This window comes from Notolepis coatsorum (assembly GCF_963971535.1).
Source record: "Notolepis coatsorum genome assembly, chromosome: 18".
Taxonomy (NCBI): Eukaryota; Metazoa; Chordata; class Actinopteri; order Aulopiformes; family Paralepididae; genus Notolepis; species Notolepis coatsorum.
Genome location: NC_140182.1, coordinates 21,398,958 through 21,421,289, shown reverse-complemented (window position 1 = coordinate 21,421,289; position 22,332 = coordinate 21,398,958). Strand labels below are relative to the sequence as shown.

The 22,332-nt window shown below is 42.3% G+C and overlaps 1 protein-coding gene across 1 annotated transcript in view; it reads left to right on the top strand.

Annotated features, from left to right (window-relative positions):
• The window catches only part of LOC311245189 (patatin-like phospholipase domain-containing protein 2), a 53,589-nt gene that overhangs the window by 18,589 nt on the left and 12,668 nt on the right, over window positions 1–22,332 (top strand). Inside the window, exons 2-6 of the mRNA XM_084335000.1 lie at window positions 2,008–2,240; window positions 12,836–12,901; window positions 14,817–15,029; window positions 17,333–17,393; window positions 21,194–21,391. Coding sequence (XP_084191126.1) covers window positions 2,008–2,240; window positions 12,836–12,901; window positions 14,817–15,029; window positions 17,333–17,393; window positions 21,194–21,391 — 771 coding nt within the window. The remainder of the gene's footprint in view (window positions 1–2,007; window positions 2,241–12,835; window positions 12,902–14,816; window positions 15,030–17,332; window positions 17,394–21,193; window positions 21,392–22,332) is intronic.

Below are 22,332 nucleotides of genomic sequence, written 5' to 3'. Positions count from 1 at the left end.
GGGCTGTACATTGGCGGTGGGGGGGGGGACACACACTGTACACTGTACATTGGAATACTGACATACATTTGACATAGAAACTGTACATTGGAGGAGGTTGGGTAGGTGGGGTTGGGTGGGGCTGTACATTGGAGGTGGGGGGGGGCACTGTACATTGGAATACTGACAAGGCCATACTTGGTCTTTACTGTACAACTGGGTTAGGACATTTGTAGGGGCCAGTTTCGAATTGCAGTCTCCCGTAGGTGTTCTTTGAGAGTGTTTTTGAAAGTGGGTAGTGATTCACATTCCTTTACAGCTTTGGGTATGGCGTTCCACATTGATGTGGCATAATTGTGAAACGTGTTTAGTCCCTTGTTTGAGCCGAATCTGGGTTTAACATGATTTGTGGAGCTCCCTCTGGTGTTGTGATCGTGGTATTCACTGACCTTTGGGAAGTATTTTGACATGTACATGGGTACATTGGTCGTGTAGTGTATCTTGTAGACCAGGCTCATTGCAAGTTGCTGTACTCTGTCGTCTACTCTAAGCCATCCTAGGTTGGCAAAGTGGGCAGGGGTGAGGTGGGTTCTAGGAGTCAGGTCAAGCAGTAGTCTGACTAGTTTGTTTTGAGATGTTTGTAATTTGGTTTTTAGTGCCTTTGAGGTGCTTTGGTACCATGAGGTGCAAGCATAGTCGTAGTACCCTTGAATGAGTGCTCCTGCCAGAGTCTTCAGGGTATTCTTGTTTACCAGAGAGGAGATCCGGTACAAGAATCGAGTTCGTTGGTTGACCTTTTTTATTACATTGGATGCCATTTTGTCACAGGAAAGATTAGCCTCTAGGATGGAACCCAGGTAGGTAATTTCATCTTTCCTTGTGACAATATTGTCACCCACTGTAACTGAGAAGCCGTCGGTCTTGCTGAGTTTGTTATTTGAACCGAAGATAATGTTAAATGCAACTTCCATGCAACATCCAGTTTGAGTGCTGGACCTTTGTTTATGCAAGAGCTATTTTACAGTGGAACCTCTGGTGTTAAGCCCTTAAAACTAGTCCTGCAACAAGCCAACAATAGTAAAATAGTGATACTAATGAAAAATAGGCCTCTGTTTTTGTACCTTCCTTAAAAGACTTAAAGGGGAAATCCATCCTAAAATATAATTCACATGTTATTTCTATGACATTGTACTGCATAGTTTCGATTTGTGAATATGAACAAGTTGATCTGTAATGCAGTCAAAAAGCGACCTCTATAGGCCCTGCTTGGTATTGCACTTTGTTTATTTAAATTTATTTGGACTGATGTGTCCAAATAAGTGGGGATAGGGGAGTGGTTGTTATTACTGCCCACACCTCTGGCTCTGCCAAGGTCTGGAGAAATTCACAGTATTACTAAACTCCAACCTGTGGGAAACCTTATTTTTCAAATTCGGTACAAAATGAAAATTGTGTTTTTCAATGTCATTGTATTTTATTTTTTTACAGAAGGTATGTTGATGTAAAATAACTTGGAACTGTTGTTGTTGTTGTGAAAATGATGACTAAAACCATCCCCCTGGATACCAACATAATCAAATAATTTCAGATATCCAATCTGCTTTCCTGAAAACATTATACTGTATAATCTACTCGGGTTAGTCAGTTGTAAAGGATATCCGCTAACTAGTCCACAAACAACTAATGCAACTAATTAACATTATTGTACGGGTTCTTACGGAGACCATGTAGGAAACAGAATTAGAACAGTATGGTCCTTTTTTAAGAGCTGTGTGGGAAATGCTAATGTGACATTACTTTAGAACAATTGAATGTATGTTTTGAAAACATTTTGGACAGCCCATTAAATGCAGTCGTCAAGTCAATCCAAATGCAATTATGTGTGAATGAATGTGAGATATCGGCTCAAATTGTTCATATTTTTTTTTGTCACAAGGCTTCCAATTGTTCGGTTTAGAAAACAAGTGGTTTCCACCGTGCAAACTTGTCTGCTCTTTATAACTTGAGGACTGTTTTTTCTCTGTGCAGAAATAGGTGCTGTAAAATGTATGTCCCTGTGCAAAGAGGCCAGACGGCGTAAGCTGGGTCCCCTGCACCCTGCCTTCAACCTGCTGCAGTTGGTACGGGACATTATGATCAGCACCCTGCCAGAAGACGCTCACGTCCGCGTCTCTGGACGGCTGTGTGTGTCCCTCACCAGAGTGTCTGATGGGAAGAACGTCATAGTGTCAGAGTTCGACACCAGAGAGGAGCTCATTCAGGTACGGGGGATAAGAAGTTGAATATTCTGTTCTGGGAAGATAATGGCTTTATTCAGTGTGTCGGATTATGAATCTAAGGACTCCTGTCCCTGGGGCTCTAAAGCCCTCCACCTCCACCCACCCTTGACTAAAACAAAAACAAAACGGTAGCTAGCTTGCTAATGTGTTTGATTCTGCACCATAGAGATGCATGGAGTGAGCAGTCCCTACCTACACACCCCTATCGCTCTCTCAGGGGTGAAGTATTTTCGGGCAGCTCAAAACACAAAGAATTGATTGTACGGAGCAAGTTGCACCCTTACTTACAATTCATTATGAATTGAAAATGGGGGACTCTGATGTAAACAAGACGAAAGTCTTTCTCTGGTCTGCATCCCCCTAACAATTGTGTGTATTGAGCCGTACTGTATTGTACCCATTCTGCAATCTGTTAATAAAACTTTCATTCAATCAATCAATCTGCACAGTGATTGATTGAATGAAAATTTTATTAACAGATTGCAGAATGGGTACAATACAGTACGGCTCAATACACACAATTGTTAAGGAGATGCAGACCAGAGAAAGACTTCCATCTTGTTTACATCAGAGTCCCCCATTTTCAATTCATAATGAATTGTAAGTAAGGGTGCAACTTGCTCCGTGCAATCCATTCTTTGTGGATCTAGCCCAAAATCTTTTGGTGAAACGCAATTTTCCCATTAACCCCACATGCAAGGACATGATGCACATGCACACCAAGGACAAAGTTATTGGTAAAGGGTAAAGGAAAAGACCGTTGATTTCTGCCATACTAGGCAGGAAAGGTCTATACAACCAAAGTGTTGCCAGTGCTACTGTGCCATTAGAGGCAAATTCGGAAAAACTCCACCCATTTTCAACCCAGAAGACAACACTGCGTCTTCCTCATTTGAGATTCAGTGGTGGTTGGAACTTGTAGAAGAATCTTGTTTGGTCGGTCCTCGTCAACTCATAAAGTCGGAGGTTTCTGAGTCTGTATCTCCATGTTCTGCACACAATGTCATTCTTCTGCCCGTCCTTTTTGCCCACTGACCCAGCTGACCTGGCAATGTGGCAGTATCAATATGTAACTTATACAACAGTTGGTTCTGATCAAGCAATCTGATTGGCCGAGAGCCATGTGTTATTTGCTATAACGTTACGAGTTGCTTAGCAACGCATATATACAGAGTGGAATTAACTTGTAACTTGTTGTATAAAAGCATAATAGATGGTAGTTCAAGTTAATAACATCACAGCTTTGGTGATCTACAATGTGCTGTTATTCACTAGAACACTCCCTCTTATGTTCTATTGATTAAACAGAATCTTGTTTTTCTTATCTTTATTTTATTATTATAGTTTTTATCTTCATCTTCTTGTATACCTTTGTACTCTCTCTTCCAACCATGCTATTTAGTGCTGTTGATAACAACACACCTCTCTCTCTAACTTATCTCTTAACCTCTTAAGCCCTAACCATATTTTCAGAAAATTTGCCTAAAAATACATACCTAAGTAAATGGAACATTGCTCAACTTCTACAAGGCCCATTTGCATGTTCTTGGTGTCTAGGGACATCTATGGATCTCAGGGAATGTATTCCCTGTCAGAAATACTGTGTCTGTTACTAGGCTTGAGTAAATTGTAATGAACCAAAGGTGAATATAAATTTTCTTTTTTCATCTTTGACGGTGAATAACACCATGCTAAAATTGACCTGGCCTTGAGGAATTACCACTGAGCTCATTCAGCACCTTCTTGAGATCATGTGTACAAATAATCTAAGCAAATGAATAAAGGACAGATGATTAACAGGAGGTTTTGTAAATGCAGTACTGAATTCTGCCATCCGGAAACGTGCAATTTGAAATATGATTATAGAATATCAGGCCTATAAATTACCTTATTATGGCCAAGTCACACATCTATGGATCGGGCCAAATCTCCCCTTTCAATCTGGATTTAGTACCACCAGGCGCCCCTGACAGGGCAGCAAAAACCGTGAATGAAATCTACTGTAAGTACAGTTACTTTTTTATAATGTAAATTGCTCCGCTATTTTTCATCAGATTGCATTCACAGAAAGGAAGAGAAACTAACTCTGTTTTATGGCAATAATATCCAGGTTTGTTCCACCTGTGAGATATGATCCCAAAAATAAAGAGAAAATAAAAGTTCACGCTAGAAGTCCGATTATTGACAGGGGCTGGCGTCAATAAGGCTCCTTACTAGCTCCAATCCTCTTCTCCATCTATATAAACGATATATATATATAATTCAACAATAATATATAATTCACCTCTATGCTGATGACACAGTTCTTTTTTTTGTATTTTATTTTTTTATTATTTTTTAAACAAACACATAAACAAACATGACAACACACAATAGGATATACAAATACACATATGCTCCAGCTCGTACCCCCCTCTCCCGGACCCCCCATTGGATAATCCAACCATTATAATTTGTTCCTAACCAGACACTACCATTATATGCTGGCTTTTATTCTCTCCACCACTTCTAACCACATTGCCATTTTGGATTCATTGAGACCCAAAATTCTAGCTGTTGATATTTCTTGATAAATCACATCGAGATATGTAAGAATCCAGACCTTACGGCACATTTTTTCCGGTTGAAACCATCGTGATGCTATCAGCTTTTTAGCCACTGTGATACCGGATAAAACCAATCTCTTTAGCTGTGGAGGTACTGCATGCTCAAAGACATCATTCACCAGTAATACAGAGGGGTGTACAGGTATATCCAGAGTTAAGAGATTTGACAATTGCTGGGTCACTTCTTTCCAAAATATCTTAACTGGTGGGCAGTCCCAGTACATGTGCATAAATGTCCCTTCGTCCCCATTTGTACATAAGGAGCATTTGGAGTCTTGTTTAAGACCCATTTTGTTCAGTCTTATAGGAGTTAAGTATGTCCTGTGAATATAGTTAAGATTGATTTGTTGATGGTCCGGGTTCCTTGATGCAAGGCGTACATTTGCCCAGGCTTCTTGCCAGTCAAAGTCTATCTCCAGGTCTGGTATATCCCTCCTCCAGACTGAGTCTAGATGTAGGGTTTCATACGAGGCCGTTAGTAATTGATGATAAAAATCTGAAACAAAACCTCTCGATGTCTCTCTTTCATAGAAGAATTTGTGGTATCTGTGGTGTACAATTGGTATCCTTAATGGAACACTGTGAGCCTTCAAACATGCCAATAACTGTGCGTAAAAATAATATGAGGACTTGGTGAGATTAAATTTTTTGCATATCTCATCAAAACTACAAAAACCCTGTTTGTTGAAAACATCTCCTAATGTGTGTATGCCTTGCTTTTCCCATCTAGGGAATCTTATAGGTTGTTTTCCAATCAAGAGTGCATTGTTATTGAATAAGGGAGTATGATTATGCCATTTATGTGGGAGAGTCTTTTTTTTGTGTTTCACGCCATATCCGGATTGCATGAGTGATTATGGGGCCAAATTTCCATTCGCATTGCTTAATTGATAATTTGGTGTACACTATGTCCTTCAGCCTATGTGGAGCTACTATATTTTCTTCTAAATTTCTCCAGGATACTGATGCTTGGGGATCAAACCATGTTGTCAGTGGTCTTAAAGTGTATGCCTTAAAATAGTGGTGGAAATCTGGAAATGCCATACCACCGTCTGCTTTGTTTCTCTGTGCGGTGGATCTTTTTATACGTGGTGGTTTGTTATTCCAAATAAATTTGGATGTGGAGGAGTGTAATTCTTTCCAGTAACCCTTTGTAGGGGGTAACGGTAGCATTGAGCTGAAGAAGTTGATTCTAGGTAGGACGTCCATCTTAATTATTGATATCCGTGCTTGTACTGAGTTTTTAAGTTTTGACCACCTGACAAGGTCGTATTTGATTTTGTTTTGGATTTTTATGTAATTGTGCTTCACCGTTTGGCTTATGGTAGGGAATATTTCAACTCCCAAACATCTAAAGTGTTTTACCATCGGTATCTCTTCTGGGAGGGTTATATTTCTTTTTGCAGGGGCGTTAAGTGGGAGGAAGGCCGACTTCGGCCAATTTATCCTAAATCCCGATAAATCTCCAAAGTCCTCAATCAACTTGAGAAGATGAGGCAGTGCGGTGTTGGGGTTTTGCATGAACAGTATTACGTCGTCCACATATAAACTAATTTTGTGTTGTGTGCCCTTGATTACGATTGGTTCTATGGATTGGGATTGTCTTATATATTGTGCTAAAGGCTCTAATGATAGATCGAATAGTCCGGGACTAAGGGGGCAACCCTGTCTGGAAGACCGTGATACTGGAAAGATTTCGGAGGTGATTGTACCTGTTGTAATCATGGCCGATGGGTCTTTGTATAATACTTTAATCATATCAATGAATCCTTTTCCTAACCCCATCCTTTCTAATACTGCCCATAGATACGACCATTCCAACCTGTCAAAAGCTTTCATTGCATCCAGGGACAGCATCGCCTTAGGTGTGTTGTCTTCCTTGTTAGCATCTAGTACGTGTAGTAATCGTCTTATGTTATCAGTGATCAGGCGGCCTCTTATGAAGCCTGTTTGGTCCGGATGAATTAAAGACGTCCTATGCTTTTGTAGTCTGATGGCTAATACCTTAGAGTACAGTTTGATATCGGTTCCGAGGAGGCTTAAAGGTCTGTAACTACCGCACTCGGTGGGGTCTTTGTCTTTTTTGAGGAGGACTGTTATGAGTGCAATATTGTCATTCTTATGGAAGTTCCCCTCCTTGACTGAGTATAAAATCATATTTAGTAATAAGGGTCCAATTATGTCCCAACAAGAGAGGTACATTTCTGGTGGGATACCGTCTCTGATGACACAGTTCTGTACACCTCTGGTCCCTCCCCGGATGCTGTCCTGAAAACTCTCCAGGAGAGCTTTCTAAAAATCCAAGCTGGTTTCTCCGCCCTTTGCCTGGTCCTAAACACCAGCAAGACCAAAGTCATGTGGTTCGGCCACAAGGGTGCCTCCCAGACTGACACCATTGTAGCCGCCAATGGCAAAAAGCTTGAACTGGTCACCTCCTATAAATACCTGGGAGTGTGGATCGATACCAAACTCTCCTTCTCTGAACACCTAACCTAACTTATGCTCTCGTATTGTCCTGCGTGGCCAGGTCCACGGACGACAGTTACGGTCTGGACAGCTCTCAGTTTATGAGCCTAGAAAGGGTTCCTATTCACAGAATGGCTTTCTGTCTACAGCCTGCCGGCTGTGGAACTCTCTGCCCAGGGCCATCCAAAACTCCCCCACTATTGCTGTCTTCAAGAGGGGTGTGAAGCGACATCTGCAACAATAGGTTGCAGAGGGTGCTTGGCCACCACTCTTGAAGAACAGGAACATGACATGCTGAAATGAGGCTCTTTCAGAAAATTGTGTTGTCTATTTTATCTACTTGTTGTATCTATTTTATCTTCTTAACTCTTTCTTTGTGATTTATTGTATTTTTCTTGGGAAACAAGTCGACAGACTTTCACATGTTATCCTTGTACCCCTTGTTTTTATACTATTGTATAAATTGTATGTACTAAATAAAAATCAAATCAATCAAATCAAATCAACTAAACTGCAGGTCAAAGTCAAAGCAAGGCTTAGCTTTCTGTATAGGAACTGTTCCTCCTTCACTACATCTGCTAAACTCACCTGGTCCAGATGACTGTCCTGCCGATATTTGACTTTAGCGATGTAATCTACCGCTTGGCCCGTAAAGGAGATCTAGAGCGCTTAGATATCCTATATCACTTTGCTACCAATGCCCCCTACAGGACCCACCACTGCGAGCTATACTCCCTAGTAAACTGGCCCTCCCTGGAAATTAGACGCAACATCCACTGGCTGGCCTTTGTATATAAAACACTTCTAGGCCGTAGGGATGGGCATTTTAAAGAAAAATCCAGATCGATTGATCGCATGCTATACTCGATTGATCGTGTATTACTCGAAAAGGGAAAAAAAATATTTATTCTTTTTTTTTTAACTTATTTTTGTTCATTCACGTATATATGTTTAAGGAAACCAACAAACAGTTATAATCTTACACATACATGTGAAAAGATATGTAAAAAAAAAATCATAAATATTTATAATTTCGATTTTTTTTTGGATTTTTCTCATAGCTACGAGTAATCGGTCACGCCCATCCCTATAGGCCGTACTCCCCCTTACCTTACTCGCCTAGTCCACCCTCGTCCACTCCCGAATTACCACACCCGGTCAGCCACACATATCCTGGTAAACGCCCCCCATGCCAACTCCTCACAAGGCTGTTCCTCCTTTCAGTACGCGGCAGCTGATAGCTGGAACACACTACAAAAAACCTTAAATATGGAAACGTTTATTTCAATTCGATTGTTTAAGGAAACTTTAACAAACTCCCTAGAGCAGTGGTCACCAACCCGTCGATCGCGATCGACTGGTCGATCTTTGATACTTTCCCTGTAGATCTTTCCCTGAAAATTAAAATGTTGATCTTTCCCTGAGAGTCCACATTACAGTTCTACTTTTGTTTTGATGTGAAAAGTGATGCTACACTTAGCACTGACTGAGAAAGTACACATTACAGTTCTACTTTTGTTTTGATGTGAAAAGTGATGCTGCACTTAGCTTCAATAGGTAGATCTTGCCTTCACCAAAAAAAAAGTTATCTTGGGCTTAAAAAGGTTGGTGACCACTGCCCTAGAGCACTCATGTAGCTGCTTCTCTGTGAGCTAACACCATGCTGCCACTATTGTTCTGTTGCCTGTCAGTTGTTGTTGTTCAGTTCAGTTGTTGCTCTGTATGTATGTCCTGCCTTTTTGTGTTTTATTTTAATTTTATCCCCCATCCCCTTTCCCCTAGGGGGCTTTTTACCCCCAAATAGGCCGTTATTGAAAATAAGAACTTGTTCTTAAAGGGGAACTATCTTATAAATGGCCTTTTTCAGTGTTTAGCATTGTTTCCTAGCTATGTGGACTTATATTAATAGGATCTATGTCTCTAATTCTCATATTGGCACTTCCAATTCTCCTCTCACAATATTCACCCTCACTGAACTGAGTCATCTGAAAATGTACATATCTGTGATGTCAGAGATTTCTCAGCTGCATAATAATGTGGCAGTTGGTGTGGCAGTTGGCACCAGCCACCAGGCCACACAGTGGTTGGAGCCCAGCCTCAAAACGGCTTAAGATCTTGAGGTAGAAAAATGCTGTTTTTGAGTACTTGATTAGAAATACAAAACAATGAATTTTTTTTTAAACCTTACAGAGGTGTTCCATAGACTCACAGGAATTGTGTAAAAGTGCCCAAATAGTGAAGGAAATAGTAAAATAGTTCCCCTTTAACTAACCTGCCTATACAAATAAAGGTTGATGATGATGGCATGAGCTGGGAGGTGTAGTTTCTTTTTTATTCGAAAGCCCATCGAAAGCCATGGGTCTCTTCTCTCAAAAGACTACACTCAGGGGGCGCCCTCGTGGCGCACCACGTTAGTGCATCGCACACCTATGCGGCCGTCCCGGGTTCGCTTCCTGCTCCCGGTGACATTTGTCGCATGTCTTCCCCGCCTCTTCTCCCGTTCACCCTCTCCTCATCTGTCGGTCATGTCTGACCAGGAAAAAAGCAATAAATGCTAAAAAATAAATCTTAAAAAATAAAAAAGACTACACTCATGTTAGGTTGCGCCAAGTCCTCGTGTCAATTAGCGCCTTTTTCACACTCGATGCGCTGAGATTTCTATAAACTCCTACTGTATTTCACTCAAGACTTAACACATTGACTGCCAGTCAGCAGGGGGCACTGTGGGCCGTCAGTGCCAGTGCTTTATTCAATGGAGAGAATGCAGTGTTTGCAAGTGCTAAAACTATATTAAATATTATAGCTATGGATCTAATGACGTTGTCGATTGTCAGTGAGTTTCTTCTGGTCAACATGCAAAAAACTGATTATTTTTTCATCCGTACATTTCCGTTTTATACCGTGGTGAATATGAGTATAGTTTGAGTGATTCTGAGTAATTCCAGGAAAAGACGAGAAAAAGGCGTTTTATTGGAATTCACTTATCACATTGTCATTTTTCGCCTGCATGAAAGCTGGTTAGGAGCGGGGCGCCCATTCGTGCCGTGCTGTGACCAACGGGACACACCACACACACATTCCACACAGACGGCTTCAATCGCGGGAGAACGAAATATCGGATCAATGCAAGATTGGATATATAGAGTCCTTACCTTGTCTCTGATGTAATGCAAAAAGAATAATCCAATTATCTGATCGCCATTCCAAATCCTGGTCGCGGTAGTCCTTCCCATGTTATCCAGCATTGCATATGAACGGGGGGGGGGCCTAGTCCATGTATCGTTCGAAGCGCCTGCCTTGCCGGAGTATTTAGACCCTGCCTGCACGGCTCAGCTCAGCCCAGAAAACAAACTACATAGTTTCAAATGGAGTGCAATAGGGCGGTATTGACCGTCTGCCAGCTCAGACACATTCAGAACAGCATGCACAGGCTGCCCCGATGAATTATGAATGGCAATAGCGAATAAAAGAAAAAAGGATCCAATAACGAGTATACTCGTGGTTGGCGCTTTACGTTTGGACGGCAATAACGAGTATACTCGTTTTTGGCGCAGAACCAGTTAAAAATCATTGGTAAACAATCGTAGTATACACTTTGACTGCTGTTTTGACAGGGTTAGTGTCTTTACTCTTGGCTACATAAAAAAACGCAACATTAATTCATACCTTCTGTAGAGATGGATTTATGGCGTGATATCAATCTCGTACCGGACCACTCAGGCTTTGTTTCATGTTGGTATTTGGCGACACTACACAGGTTTGCTGGTAATCAGCTCTCTGGCACCTGATTACAACATGCCATAATGAACCTACTGTTGTAAACAAATTATTAATTGATTTCCAAATTTTTTGGAAATCCACCATTAGTCGTAGAGACTTGTGGGAGGTGTCAATTGACTTAGTTTTAAAGGTTTATTCAACCCAAATCGTTTTAAAGGTTCCCTGTCTTATAAATAGCCTTTTCCAGTGTTTAGCATTGTTTTCTAGCAATGTGGGGTTGTACCAACACTGACTAGATGTGAAATCTCTAGCTACTCCCGTTTCTTCAGTTCAGCTCAGACAAGAACCTCCCCCACTGAACCAAGCCATTCAGAATTTACTCGCTATCCTACGTAGCAAGGCACTGATCTGGTTGTAGTCACCGCCCACAATCAACAATTCGCTCAACAATGGAGCAGTGGGAATAATGCGGAAGCGGTCTCCCTATTCCAGACTCTCCCTCTCTCTCTCTCCACCTGCATTTTACACACAATCGCGAGGAGCCGCTCACACAGTGAACACGCACACGCGCGCACAGAGCGATCTATCCTCTCTCTCCCTCTCTCCCTCCACCTGCATTTTACACACAATCGCGAGGAGCTGCTCACACAGTAAACACGCGCGCACGGAGCGATCTATCCTCTCTCTCCCTCCACCTGCATTTTACACACAATCGCGAGGAGCCGCTCACACAGCGCGCACGGAGCGATCTATCCTCTCTCTCTCCCTCCCTCTCTCTCTCCACCTGCATTTTACACACAATCGCGAGGAGCCGCTCACACAGCGCACACGCACACGCGCGCACTGAGCGATCTATCCTCTCTCTCTCTCCCCACCTGCATTTTACACACAATCGCGAGGAGCCGCTCACACAGCGCACACGCGCGCACGGAGCGATCTATCCTCTCTCTCTCCCTCTCTCTCTCTCTCTCCCTCCACCTGCATTTTACACACAATCGCGAGGAGCCGCTCACACAGCGTGCACGGAGCGATCTATCCTCTCTCTCTCCCTCCCTCTCTCTCTCCACCTGCATTTTACACACAATCGCGAGGAGCCGCTCACACAGCGCACGCGCGCACGGAGCGATCTATCGATCTATCCTCTCTCTCTCTCCATCTCTCTCTCCACCTGCATTTTACACACAATCGCGAGGAGCCGCTCACACAGTGCACACGCACGCATGGAGCGATCTATCCTCTCTCTCTCTCTCCCTCTCTTTCTCGCTCGCTCATTCTCTCTCTCTCTCGCTCTCTCTCGTATATATCACGCTGTGTGGGTGACTTTTTTGAAAAAAACCTTACAGATGTGTTCCATAGACTCACAGGAATTGTTTAAAATGGCCCAAATAGTGAAAGGAATAGCAAAACATGGGACCTTTAAAGATTTGTGTAATAGTGTGTACTAGTGTAATAAGAGTACTGCAAGGAGATCTGCTTTCATTGGTCTATGTTTGCTCCGCCCCCTACACTTAAGCCCCCGCCTAACATGTATGCCACTAGAAAGTTAATTGATGGCTGCCGCCTGGTGGAGATTTTCTCTCTGCTGAGCGCACCTCTCTAGTAATAGTAATAATTTCAGATTTTGATCTTATTTGGTTAGACTTTGTGATTTTTAAATGTGCTTACCTGAGACAAAGACCCGTGGTAACTATGTCCGACCCAGATCTGAGAAACAAACTAACAAAATTAATAAAAAGTGTCTACTATTTTTCTTAGTTTATCTAATAGTGATGTGTTCCTTCTCAGGCTATCATATGTAGCTGCTTCATCCCTTTCTACTGTGGTGTGATTCCTCCCGTTTTTCGCGGAGTGGTGAGTTGATAACACCTTTGCACTTTTATTAGGTTTAACCATTTATTTTCCTTAAAAAAGATTCACCAAAACATATATCTTTGTAATATCTTAACATGGACACCTTGAGTCAGTCTACTGTGAGTGACACAGAGTGTTTCACAGAGAGGCTCCTCCTTCTAACCAATCAGAGAAGCTCATAGGGAATTTCGTCAATATAATACTTTTTAGTGGTGGAATCTAAGCAGATAATCACTCAGTTTTGACTAAATTTCCTTTGAGCTTCTCTGATTGGTTAGAAGGAGGAGCCTTGCAATGTAACTTCATGATGGAATTTCTCTGCACTGCTGCTACTACACTCAAATTGGGCCTCATTCATGAAGCGATATAAGAACAGATTTCGTTCTTAACTAGCATTTCCTCTTATTTTGTTCTTACCTGGGATTCAGCAATGTTTTCTTATTGTTGCTTTTCTCTCAGGCAAGACCAAAGAGAGCACTCTTACCCAGATAAGAAACTCTTACCCAGATGAGAAACATTTAAAAAAGCCTACCATTCATAATAATAATAATAATAATAATAATAATAATAATAATAATAATAATACATAAGATTTATATAGCACTTTTCCTAATTCTCAAAGACACTTTACAAAACAAACAATATAATACAATACAGTTTTAGTAGATAAAATAAAAAAATATATATAAAATGGTGAGAGAGGAAGGAGTTCATGGGTTGAAAGCAAACCATTGGTCAATTGCCCCCAAATACAGTACCCCCAAATATGACTTTATAAACTCAGAACTTTTCAATTATTATTATTATTATTATTATAACTTATTGCGTGCGTTCTGCTTCTGAAATGGATTATATATTGCTGTTAGAACAGTTAGATGCTGGCTGCCCAGGCTGTACGCATATAACGCATATTTACAACCTCTCCTCTCCTCTCCTCTCTTCTCTTCTCTGTATAGATGTAGCAGTACTGTCTATCTGTATGTCATGTATGTCATATATGTTATGATGAATTGAAAATGGGGGACCCTGATGTAAACAAGACGAAAGTCTTTCTCTGGTCTGCATCCCCTTAACAATTGTGTGTATTGAGCTGTACTGTATTGTACCCATTCTGCAATCTGTTAATAAAATGTTCAATCAATCAATCACAACTCTGCTCCACACCTAAAGTTCTGAGCGCACTCTGAGTTTTAGCCACGGACATTTCAGAGAGAGCATATGGATCAGCGGCATATATATATCAGTATACTGCGCGTCGCGATTGGTTCTTGACGAGTCGTTCAGTATTGACAAAGCCTACTTTGCTGGAACGATTTATTTTGCACTATACAGTACGTATAAGTACAAGTATAAGTCTTTATTTGTCATCAGATTAACACACACACATGCGATGAGCGACCCACAGGAACACACACACACACACACACACACACACACACACATGCACTGAGTCGCAAGTCGTGAGACGTGTGTGTGTGTGTCATTTTGAGATCGCAAAGCGCTTCCTGTTGAATATATCAGACAGGGATCAGATGGCGAACCACGGCTGTTTTACACACGCCTCATTCGCCTTATAAGGGAATGGTGGGCGTGTCTGTATGCAAATGAATTTAGCGCAAACACGCTTTTGAGTTTAAGAATGAGTGGGATTCATCATGCAAATCTCCTGGGTACGCACAGATTTCGACGTTAAGAACGGCTTGATGAATGTGGCAGTGGCTTTTCTTATTGTTCTCTTAACAGACAGGTAAGCAAGAATATAAGAAAAATAATAAGAGAGTATTGTTGAATGAGGCCCAATGAGTGTGTCCGTGTTAAGATATGTTTCGTAGCAAAACTAAAGCAGAAATGGGTCACACAATGTAGATTTGTATCACTGTGAAAGTCTTGAGGTTCACGACGTCTTCCCCGTCAGCGCTACGTGGACGGAGCCATCAGCGACAACCTGCCACGCTGCAACCTCAAGAACACGGTGACTTTCTCCCCGTACTCCGGGGAGAGTGACGTGTGTCCCCGTGCGAGCAGCACGCTCAACTTCCACGAGATTCGTTTCAACAACGTCAGCGTCCAGGTCAACGTGGACAACATGTACAGAGTCGCCAGCACCTTCTTCCCCCCAGAGACCGAGGTGAGACACTGACCGGGGCAACAGTCGGGTGATCCCAAATTAAAATCTATTAAAATATTATACCTAATTATGTTTTCTGAAAGTATACTTTGTAAATATAAACCACTGAAGGATGTTACTGGTTTTCATATGGTTATAACGGCATGTATGTAAATATCTGGAGTGTAATAGTAATAGACTGGAGTTTAAAGGACCCTGTGTGTGTTAAACTCTAAGACGGATATTTCTCTGTAGCAGGGCTATAGGGACGAGATAGCCATGGTCAGCCACAGAAGCGCTTTAACAACAACATTCAGTTAACTCATTGATCGCCACGCTGGGAACGGGATATGACTATGTGCTGCCACGCATTAAACCTATGGAGTCGCTCACCTTGTTTGCTGGGCTATAACTATATATATATTATAGCTATGGATGCAATACTATGGCCCATTTGGCATAGAGTATCTATCGTTCAAGATGTGAAAAAGAAAAAGAAATCTGTTTTTATATGGTGAATAAAAAGTATGGTTTTAGAGCGGTTTAGGGTAATTCCTGGGAGGCTAGTAATAGGCCGCAACGCATATTATACTTAATCCATTGGCATTTCGTCCCTATACACGATACAATTAAAAATTCAAATGCATATGATCGGTATATTATGTTCCATCATGAATGCATGAAAGGGGGGGGGGGGGGGTGGTGTCGTTTCTGATTAATTGATTGTCAATAACGGCATTCGTTAGTACAACAGCATACGCTGATCAGGGCGATGGCTATGAAAACGAGGCACAATCAAGCTGTAATTGGCGTTAAATTGCTCTTACCTGTGGCCGGTGAGAATCCAAAAAGAATATTCCAATTATTTGATTGCCATCTGTTAGATCGTATGTCCATTTGGGCCACGACATAACCCACCACAGCATAATGAATCGGGGGTCCCGAAAACTATTCAATGCGATCTGGTAAAGCCCTTGGTCCAGCTTACTAGAAAAGTCCGCCCGGATGAATTTCATCGACACACAGTCATACACAGAGTCTCAAAGGGAGTGCAACATTGGCCACATACCACAAGACGGCAGTATTGGACTTTTGCGATCTCAGACTCATTCCCTATGGACACAGGCTCGAATAAAAGAAACAACGATCAAATAACGTATATATATGTCGAGGGTTAGGGTTAGGGTTAGGGCGACATACAGTAGGTTCAGAGCTGGCCCTGTGCATCGTCGACATACAGTAGGTTCAGAGCTGGCCCTGGGCATCGTCGACATACAGTAGGTTCAGAGCTGGCCCTGGGCATCGTCGACATACAGTAGGTTCAGAGCTGGCCCTGGGCATCGTCGACATACAGTAGGATCAGAGCTGGCCCTGTGCATCGTCGATATACAGTAGGTTCAGAGCTGGCCCTGGGCATCGTCGACATACAATAGGATCAGAGCTGGCCCTGTGCATCGTCGACATACAATAGGATCAGAGCTGGCCCTGGGCATCGTCGATATACAGTAGGTTCAGAGCTGGCCCTGGGCATCGTCGACATACAGTAGGTTCAGAGCTGGCCCTGGGCATCGTCGACATACAGTAGGATCAGAGCTGGCCCTGGGCATCGTCGACATACAGTAGGTTCAGAGCTGGCCCTGGGCATCGTCGACATACAGTAGGATCAGAGCTGGCCCTGGGCATCGTCGACATACAGTAGGTTCAGAGCTGGCCCTGTGCATCGTTGACATACAGTAGGTTCAGAGCTGGCCCTGGGCATCGTCGACATACAGTAGGATCAGAGCTGGCCCTGTGCATCGTCGACATACAGTAGGATCAGAGCTGGCCCTGGGCATCGTCGACATACAGTAGGATCAGAGCTGGCCCTGGGCATCGTAGACATACAGTAGGTTCAGAGCTGGCCCTGGGCATCGTCGATATACAGTAGGATCAGAGCTGGCCCTGGGCATCGTCGACATACAGTAGGATCAGAGCTGGCCCTGGGCATCGTCGACATACAGTAGGTTCAGAGCTGGCCCTGGGCATCGTCGACATACAGTAGGTTCAGAGCTGGCCCTGGGCATCGTCGATATACAGTAGGATCAGAGCTGGCCCTGGGCATCGTCGACATACAGTAGGTTCAGAGCTGTTTCAAACAATGTAGGCGTTCTGCCAACAGTTTTCATACAGGCCAAATACAATGGTGTCAATATAGGAACAGTGTCTGTTTTCCCTCCAAAAGTAGGCGCAGCCGCGAAAGTACCTGGATGTGCCAATCTGATTTATACAGCCTGCTGAATCAGTTATCTGCTGCCATTGAGATAATATTGCTTTGTATTTGACAGAAAATGGCTGAAATCTGCAACAACGGCTATATAGATGCTCTTCGCTTCCTCCAGCAGATTGGTAAGCTTGCGTCTCCGTACCGACATCGTCGCTAAACCTTCCATGATAAATGTTCAGAACGCTAGTACTCTGTGATGCTCCATTCTAGGGCTGTCCCCGACTAAGGATTTGGATAGTCGACTATGATTGGCAAAAATTTGCCGTTAGTCGACTATTAGTCGACTATAAAAAAAAAAAATATATATATATATATATATATATTTTTTTGTCATTACATTTGGGCTGTGGGGGGTGCTTAATGTCTGAAGGAGTCGACTGAAGGCTTCTTGTCCTCTGCAAAAGCATGCAATTGGTCCACTGATGGATACATCTTGATATTTGTCTAGTCTAGTGTGTTCATTAGATGGGTGAAATCCTCTTTCAGTGCCTCTGTGCCTGTTTTCTTAAGCAGTTAGCCTCTGGTATGCGTGCCATTAGCGTTAGCCTTAGCGTTAGGCCTCTTTTCTTTTGGAAAGAATGATAAAAATATATATATATATTTTTTTTTTATATTTTTTTTTATATATTTTTTTTGTATTCGACTAAGAGGTTGGCAGTCGACTACGGCTCCTTTCGACCGATTAGTCGACTATTCGACTAATAGGGGTCAGCCCTACTCCATTCTGAGTGTGTGGCCTATAGCCATCTGAGCCGCCAGCGTTTGATTTCTAGGACCACACTATCGCAGCCAGTTTTGCAGCGCAGCTCCTTATTTGGGTATGTTGTCACCACCCCAACAACAGCCTGTTCAAGCTGCTGCGGTCAGACAAGCACCTCCGTATACACGCAACAAGAACAGAGAGACTAAGGCTCAACTTCTTCCCTCAGGCCATCAGAACACTGAACACTGATCTCTCCACACACAAGCACACATGAACACACACATACACACACACAACACAACATTCTGCACTCGCACACACACAAACGCACCATAGGTCACTTTAAACACACAAGAAAAGGACACTTTAAAGGAAGGAAAAAGGACACTTTAAGAAAATAACTTGTTGTGATTGTTGCATAGTATAGTTAGTAACAGCAAGTATAGCATAGGGACTAGGGGTGTAACGATGCAACCTCACAACGATTAATTTGGATTACGATTATTCAGGCAACGATTCATTGCATCATGAAATCTCTTCATTTGACCACGATTCAATACGATACATTTTCGATACATTTTCTATCAGTTAATTCCCCAAAAAAATTTAATACACAAATGTGGCTGGGGGAACTGATTCACTCAGCATGAATGGACTATAGGTAAATAAAAACAATACACAAAAAAAAAAAAATTGCCATTAATTTCTATTATAATCGATTCTAACATTTTCAAATCGATGCAGTTGAATAGTCACATTAGAATCGATGCATCGTTACACCCCTAATAGGGACATAGAATTTAAAACTGCACATTGTGTAGGAGTGTACATAGGATCCAGTGCCTTTAAGCGATTTATTAACTCTTCTGCCCCCTTAGCGACTATTTTGTGTTTTTTGCCTATATTTTTTGTGTTTCTGTGTACAACGATGGCTGTGTTGATTATTATGTCATGAAATTGTGTCCGTTTGCCTATTTTCCATATATTCACAGAATTTGAAAAGATTAGATTTTGAAACCCTCTAACACAAAAGTTAACAATATTAGCTTTCAAACCGTCCATAGTGGTTTATTTCTTGCCATTAGGGGGTTAGGGTTAGGGTTAGGGTTACCCAGACAGAAAGATTAGGAAAAGGTAAAATCCCATCCCTGTGCCCGTGCCCACCCCAACACTTGCTCAACAGTCCCCTAACCCTAACCCTAACCCCAACCCCAACCCTAACCCTAACCCCAACCCTAACCCTAACCATAACCCTACAAACGGAAATATTTTGAATCTTTGATAGATAATGAGTTAGGTTCATAGTGGTATTCATAAAAAAAGAATTGGAACGAAATATTACAAATTACGTTTTTTATGACCTTGAACGTGATGCAATATTTTCATGCACTAACGTGACAACTCTGTCAGTTACTTAACAAGGCACAATTAAAGGGGAACTATCTGTATATATACTATTTCTTTCGCTATTTAGGCAATTTTATACAAACCACATCTGTAAGGTTTTTTTCAAAAAAAAATTCATTGTTTCGTATTTCTATTCAAGTACTGTAGAGCAGCAGTTTCTGCCCTTCAAGATTCCAAGCTGTTTTTGGCTGGGCTCCGCCCATACTCGCAATGCGCTTTGAGTGACAGTCACCCACTGCACTGCACTGGCAGATACCTTTTGGGGGAGAGAGAGAGATAGAGAGGGACTAATTAATTTCGCAGCGGGGGGGGGGGGGCATAATCCCACGTGACAATGCATTGGTAACTTGTTTTAAATGACAATATATACCACCGTGAATATTATTGCACGGATATTTTGCAACAGGTTGACGTGATACAGCGTGATACATGCGAGAGAGAGAACGAGGGAGAGAGAGAGGAGTGATCGCTCCGAGAGCGCGCGCGTGTGCGAGCGGCTCGACTCGCGAGTGTGTAAATGCAGCGGGAGAGACAGAGGAGAGATCGCTCCGAGACGAGTCGCACCGTATGAGAGCCTCTCTCTCCCTCTCTCTATCTGTCTCTCCCCCTCTCTCTCCCTCTCTCTCTCTCTATTTTTCTCTCTTTTGAGGAAGTGTCAGTGACAGGGAAACCGCTTCCACATTATTCCCACTCACTCTGTTGTTGAGTGAATTGTTGATTGTGAGTGGTGGAACTAAACCACAGAAGGGGCGGAGGTACGCATAACATTATGCAAATAATACTGCTTCCGTCACAGGGGACCAAAATTCAGAATGGCTTGGTTCAGTGGGGGAGGATCTTGTCTCATCTGAACTGGAGCAATCCGCCAAAATAAGAATTTGAGACATAGACAGTGTTGGTACAACCCCACATTGCTAGAAAACAATGCTAAACACTGGAAAAGGCTATTTATAAGATAGTTCCCCTTTAACATGTCTATTTACCATGTATATTCTAGTTATCTTATTATATTATTATTATTATTATTATTATTATTATTATTATTATTATTATTATTATTATTATTATTATTATTATTATTATTATTATTATTATTATTATTATTGTTTTATTGCACAATCGTAGCGGGCATGGCCAACCGCATTTAACTGTATGCCCTGGTATGTATGTGATGAATAAATCTTGAATGCACGCTTGAATCTTGCACTCTTGAATCTTGAATCTTGTTGGGCCAGAAGATGCAGCAGATCTTCCTCGGCCATCCAGTGTTGTCAATGATCCCACTGCATTCAAAATGGTCATAGAACAGACTTCTCAAGGTGACAATCTTTTCAGGGATTCCATATGACCTCAACAACTTCTAGAGAGGGTCTCCCTGTGCACTCTGTCAAAAGCCTTTCTAAAGTCTACGAAATTGATGTACAACGGGACATTCCACTCGAGGCGATTTATGTTTCTCAGTGCAAAGATCTGATCAATGCATCCTCTCTACCTTTCCTGAATCCCGCCTGCTCTTCCCTCAGTTTGTTGTCAATTGCTGATTCAATCCATTGGAGAACTCTGCAGAAAACCTCTCTACTAGGGATGGAAAGAAGTTTTTTTTCACAGGTTTATTTTATTTTATTTTTTTAGCCTGCTTCTTTAACCTTTCGGCCACCGCTGCCCCCACCTCTGTCATGTGAAGAGTCCTGACTCATGATCTTACACTCAGAGTAATGAGAGTATGGAGCCAACACATCAAGCAATGTATCGCTGTCTACTCTAAAACACTTATCGCCCTTCGTTCTTCATTATTAAACATGACTTTTGCAGATCTCCCAAGCGAAGGTCCCTCTACCAGTGAGGTGGACGACAACCTCAGAGCTGCTTGTTGTGAGCTGGAAGACGAGGCGAGTGCAGCTGAAGAGACTGAATCATCCCCCCAGAACACACCGCAGAATCGTCCTCCTGAACATCACCAGTGGCTGGATCCACGTCTCATAGAAAACCTCCCAGTCATCATTAAAAAAGGTGAGAACACGTCGCAGAACAGAGCTCCTCCGGCCCCGACCCCTCTCTGCCTCCGGGGACATTTTCTCTCTGGCCTCAGAGATTGAAACCAGGAAACTGTGATTTAAAAGGACTTTGGACCCATTTTCTTTTTTTTATATAAATTTCTTAAAAAGGAAAAGTTATTTGTACATTTACAATTGACAACAACATCATTCATTTTCCATCTTTTTTTCTTTTCTTCCCCTTTCATTTCCCCTTCCCCTCCATCATACCCACCCCATCCCCCCCACACCGGAGTTGTTGAAAACACATCTGCAAAACCTCTAAACATACAGCATAGATGCTACTGGGAAAGAAAAACAAAAAACAATAATAATATCAATCAGACCCATCTGTATTATGCACAAACATTTAGATAAAAAGAAGTAAAGAAGGAACTAAAAACACAGAACGAAAACTATCTAGCACGGCTGTGGCTGTGGAAGAAAGTAATCAATGAGATTATTTCACTCTTTCCCCCACCCCTGCCTATAGTATTGTGGTAATTCTTGGGTAGTTCGACCTTCTGCAGCTGCGTCTCCCGTTCCCCTCTCCCTCCCCCAGTTACCCACCCAGCCCCTGGGGGTCTCATTCACACCCATACATACCAGGACAGGGAAGGGAGGGGGGGGGGGGGGGGGGAGGATTAGAAAATAGGAATAAAATAATAATAAAAAATAAGGAAGTGCAGTTAGAAGTGTAAAGCTCTATCCTTTCTAAGTCTCTTCATTGATAGTCAGGGTATCGATGTGTTGCAGAAATGGTTGCCAGGTCACATGGAATGTTTCAAGGGAGCCCTTTAGGGAGAATGTGATTCGCTCAAGCGTAACGCAATGTAGTATCTCATGTATCCATCTGTTGTGAGTAGTTGGGGAAGGGTGTATCCATTTAAAGAGAATAAGTCTCCTAGCGAGGAGGGT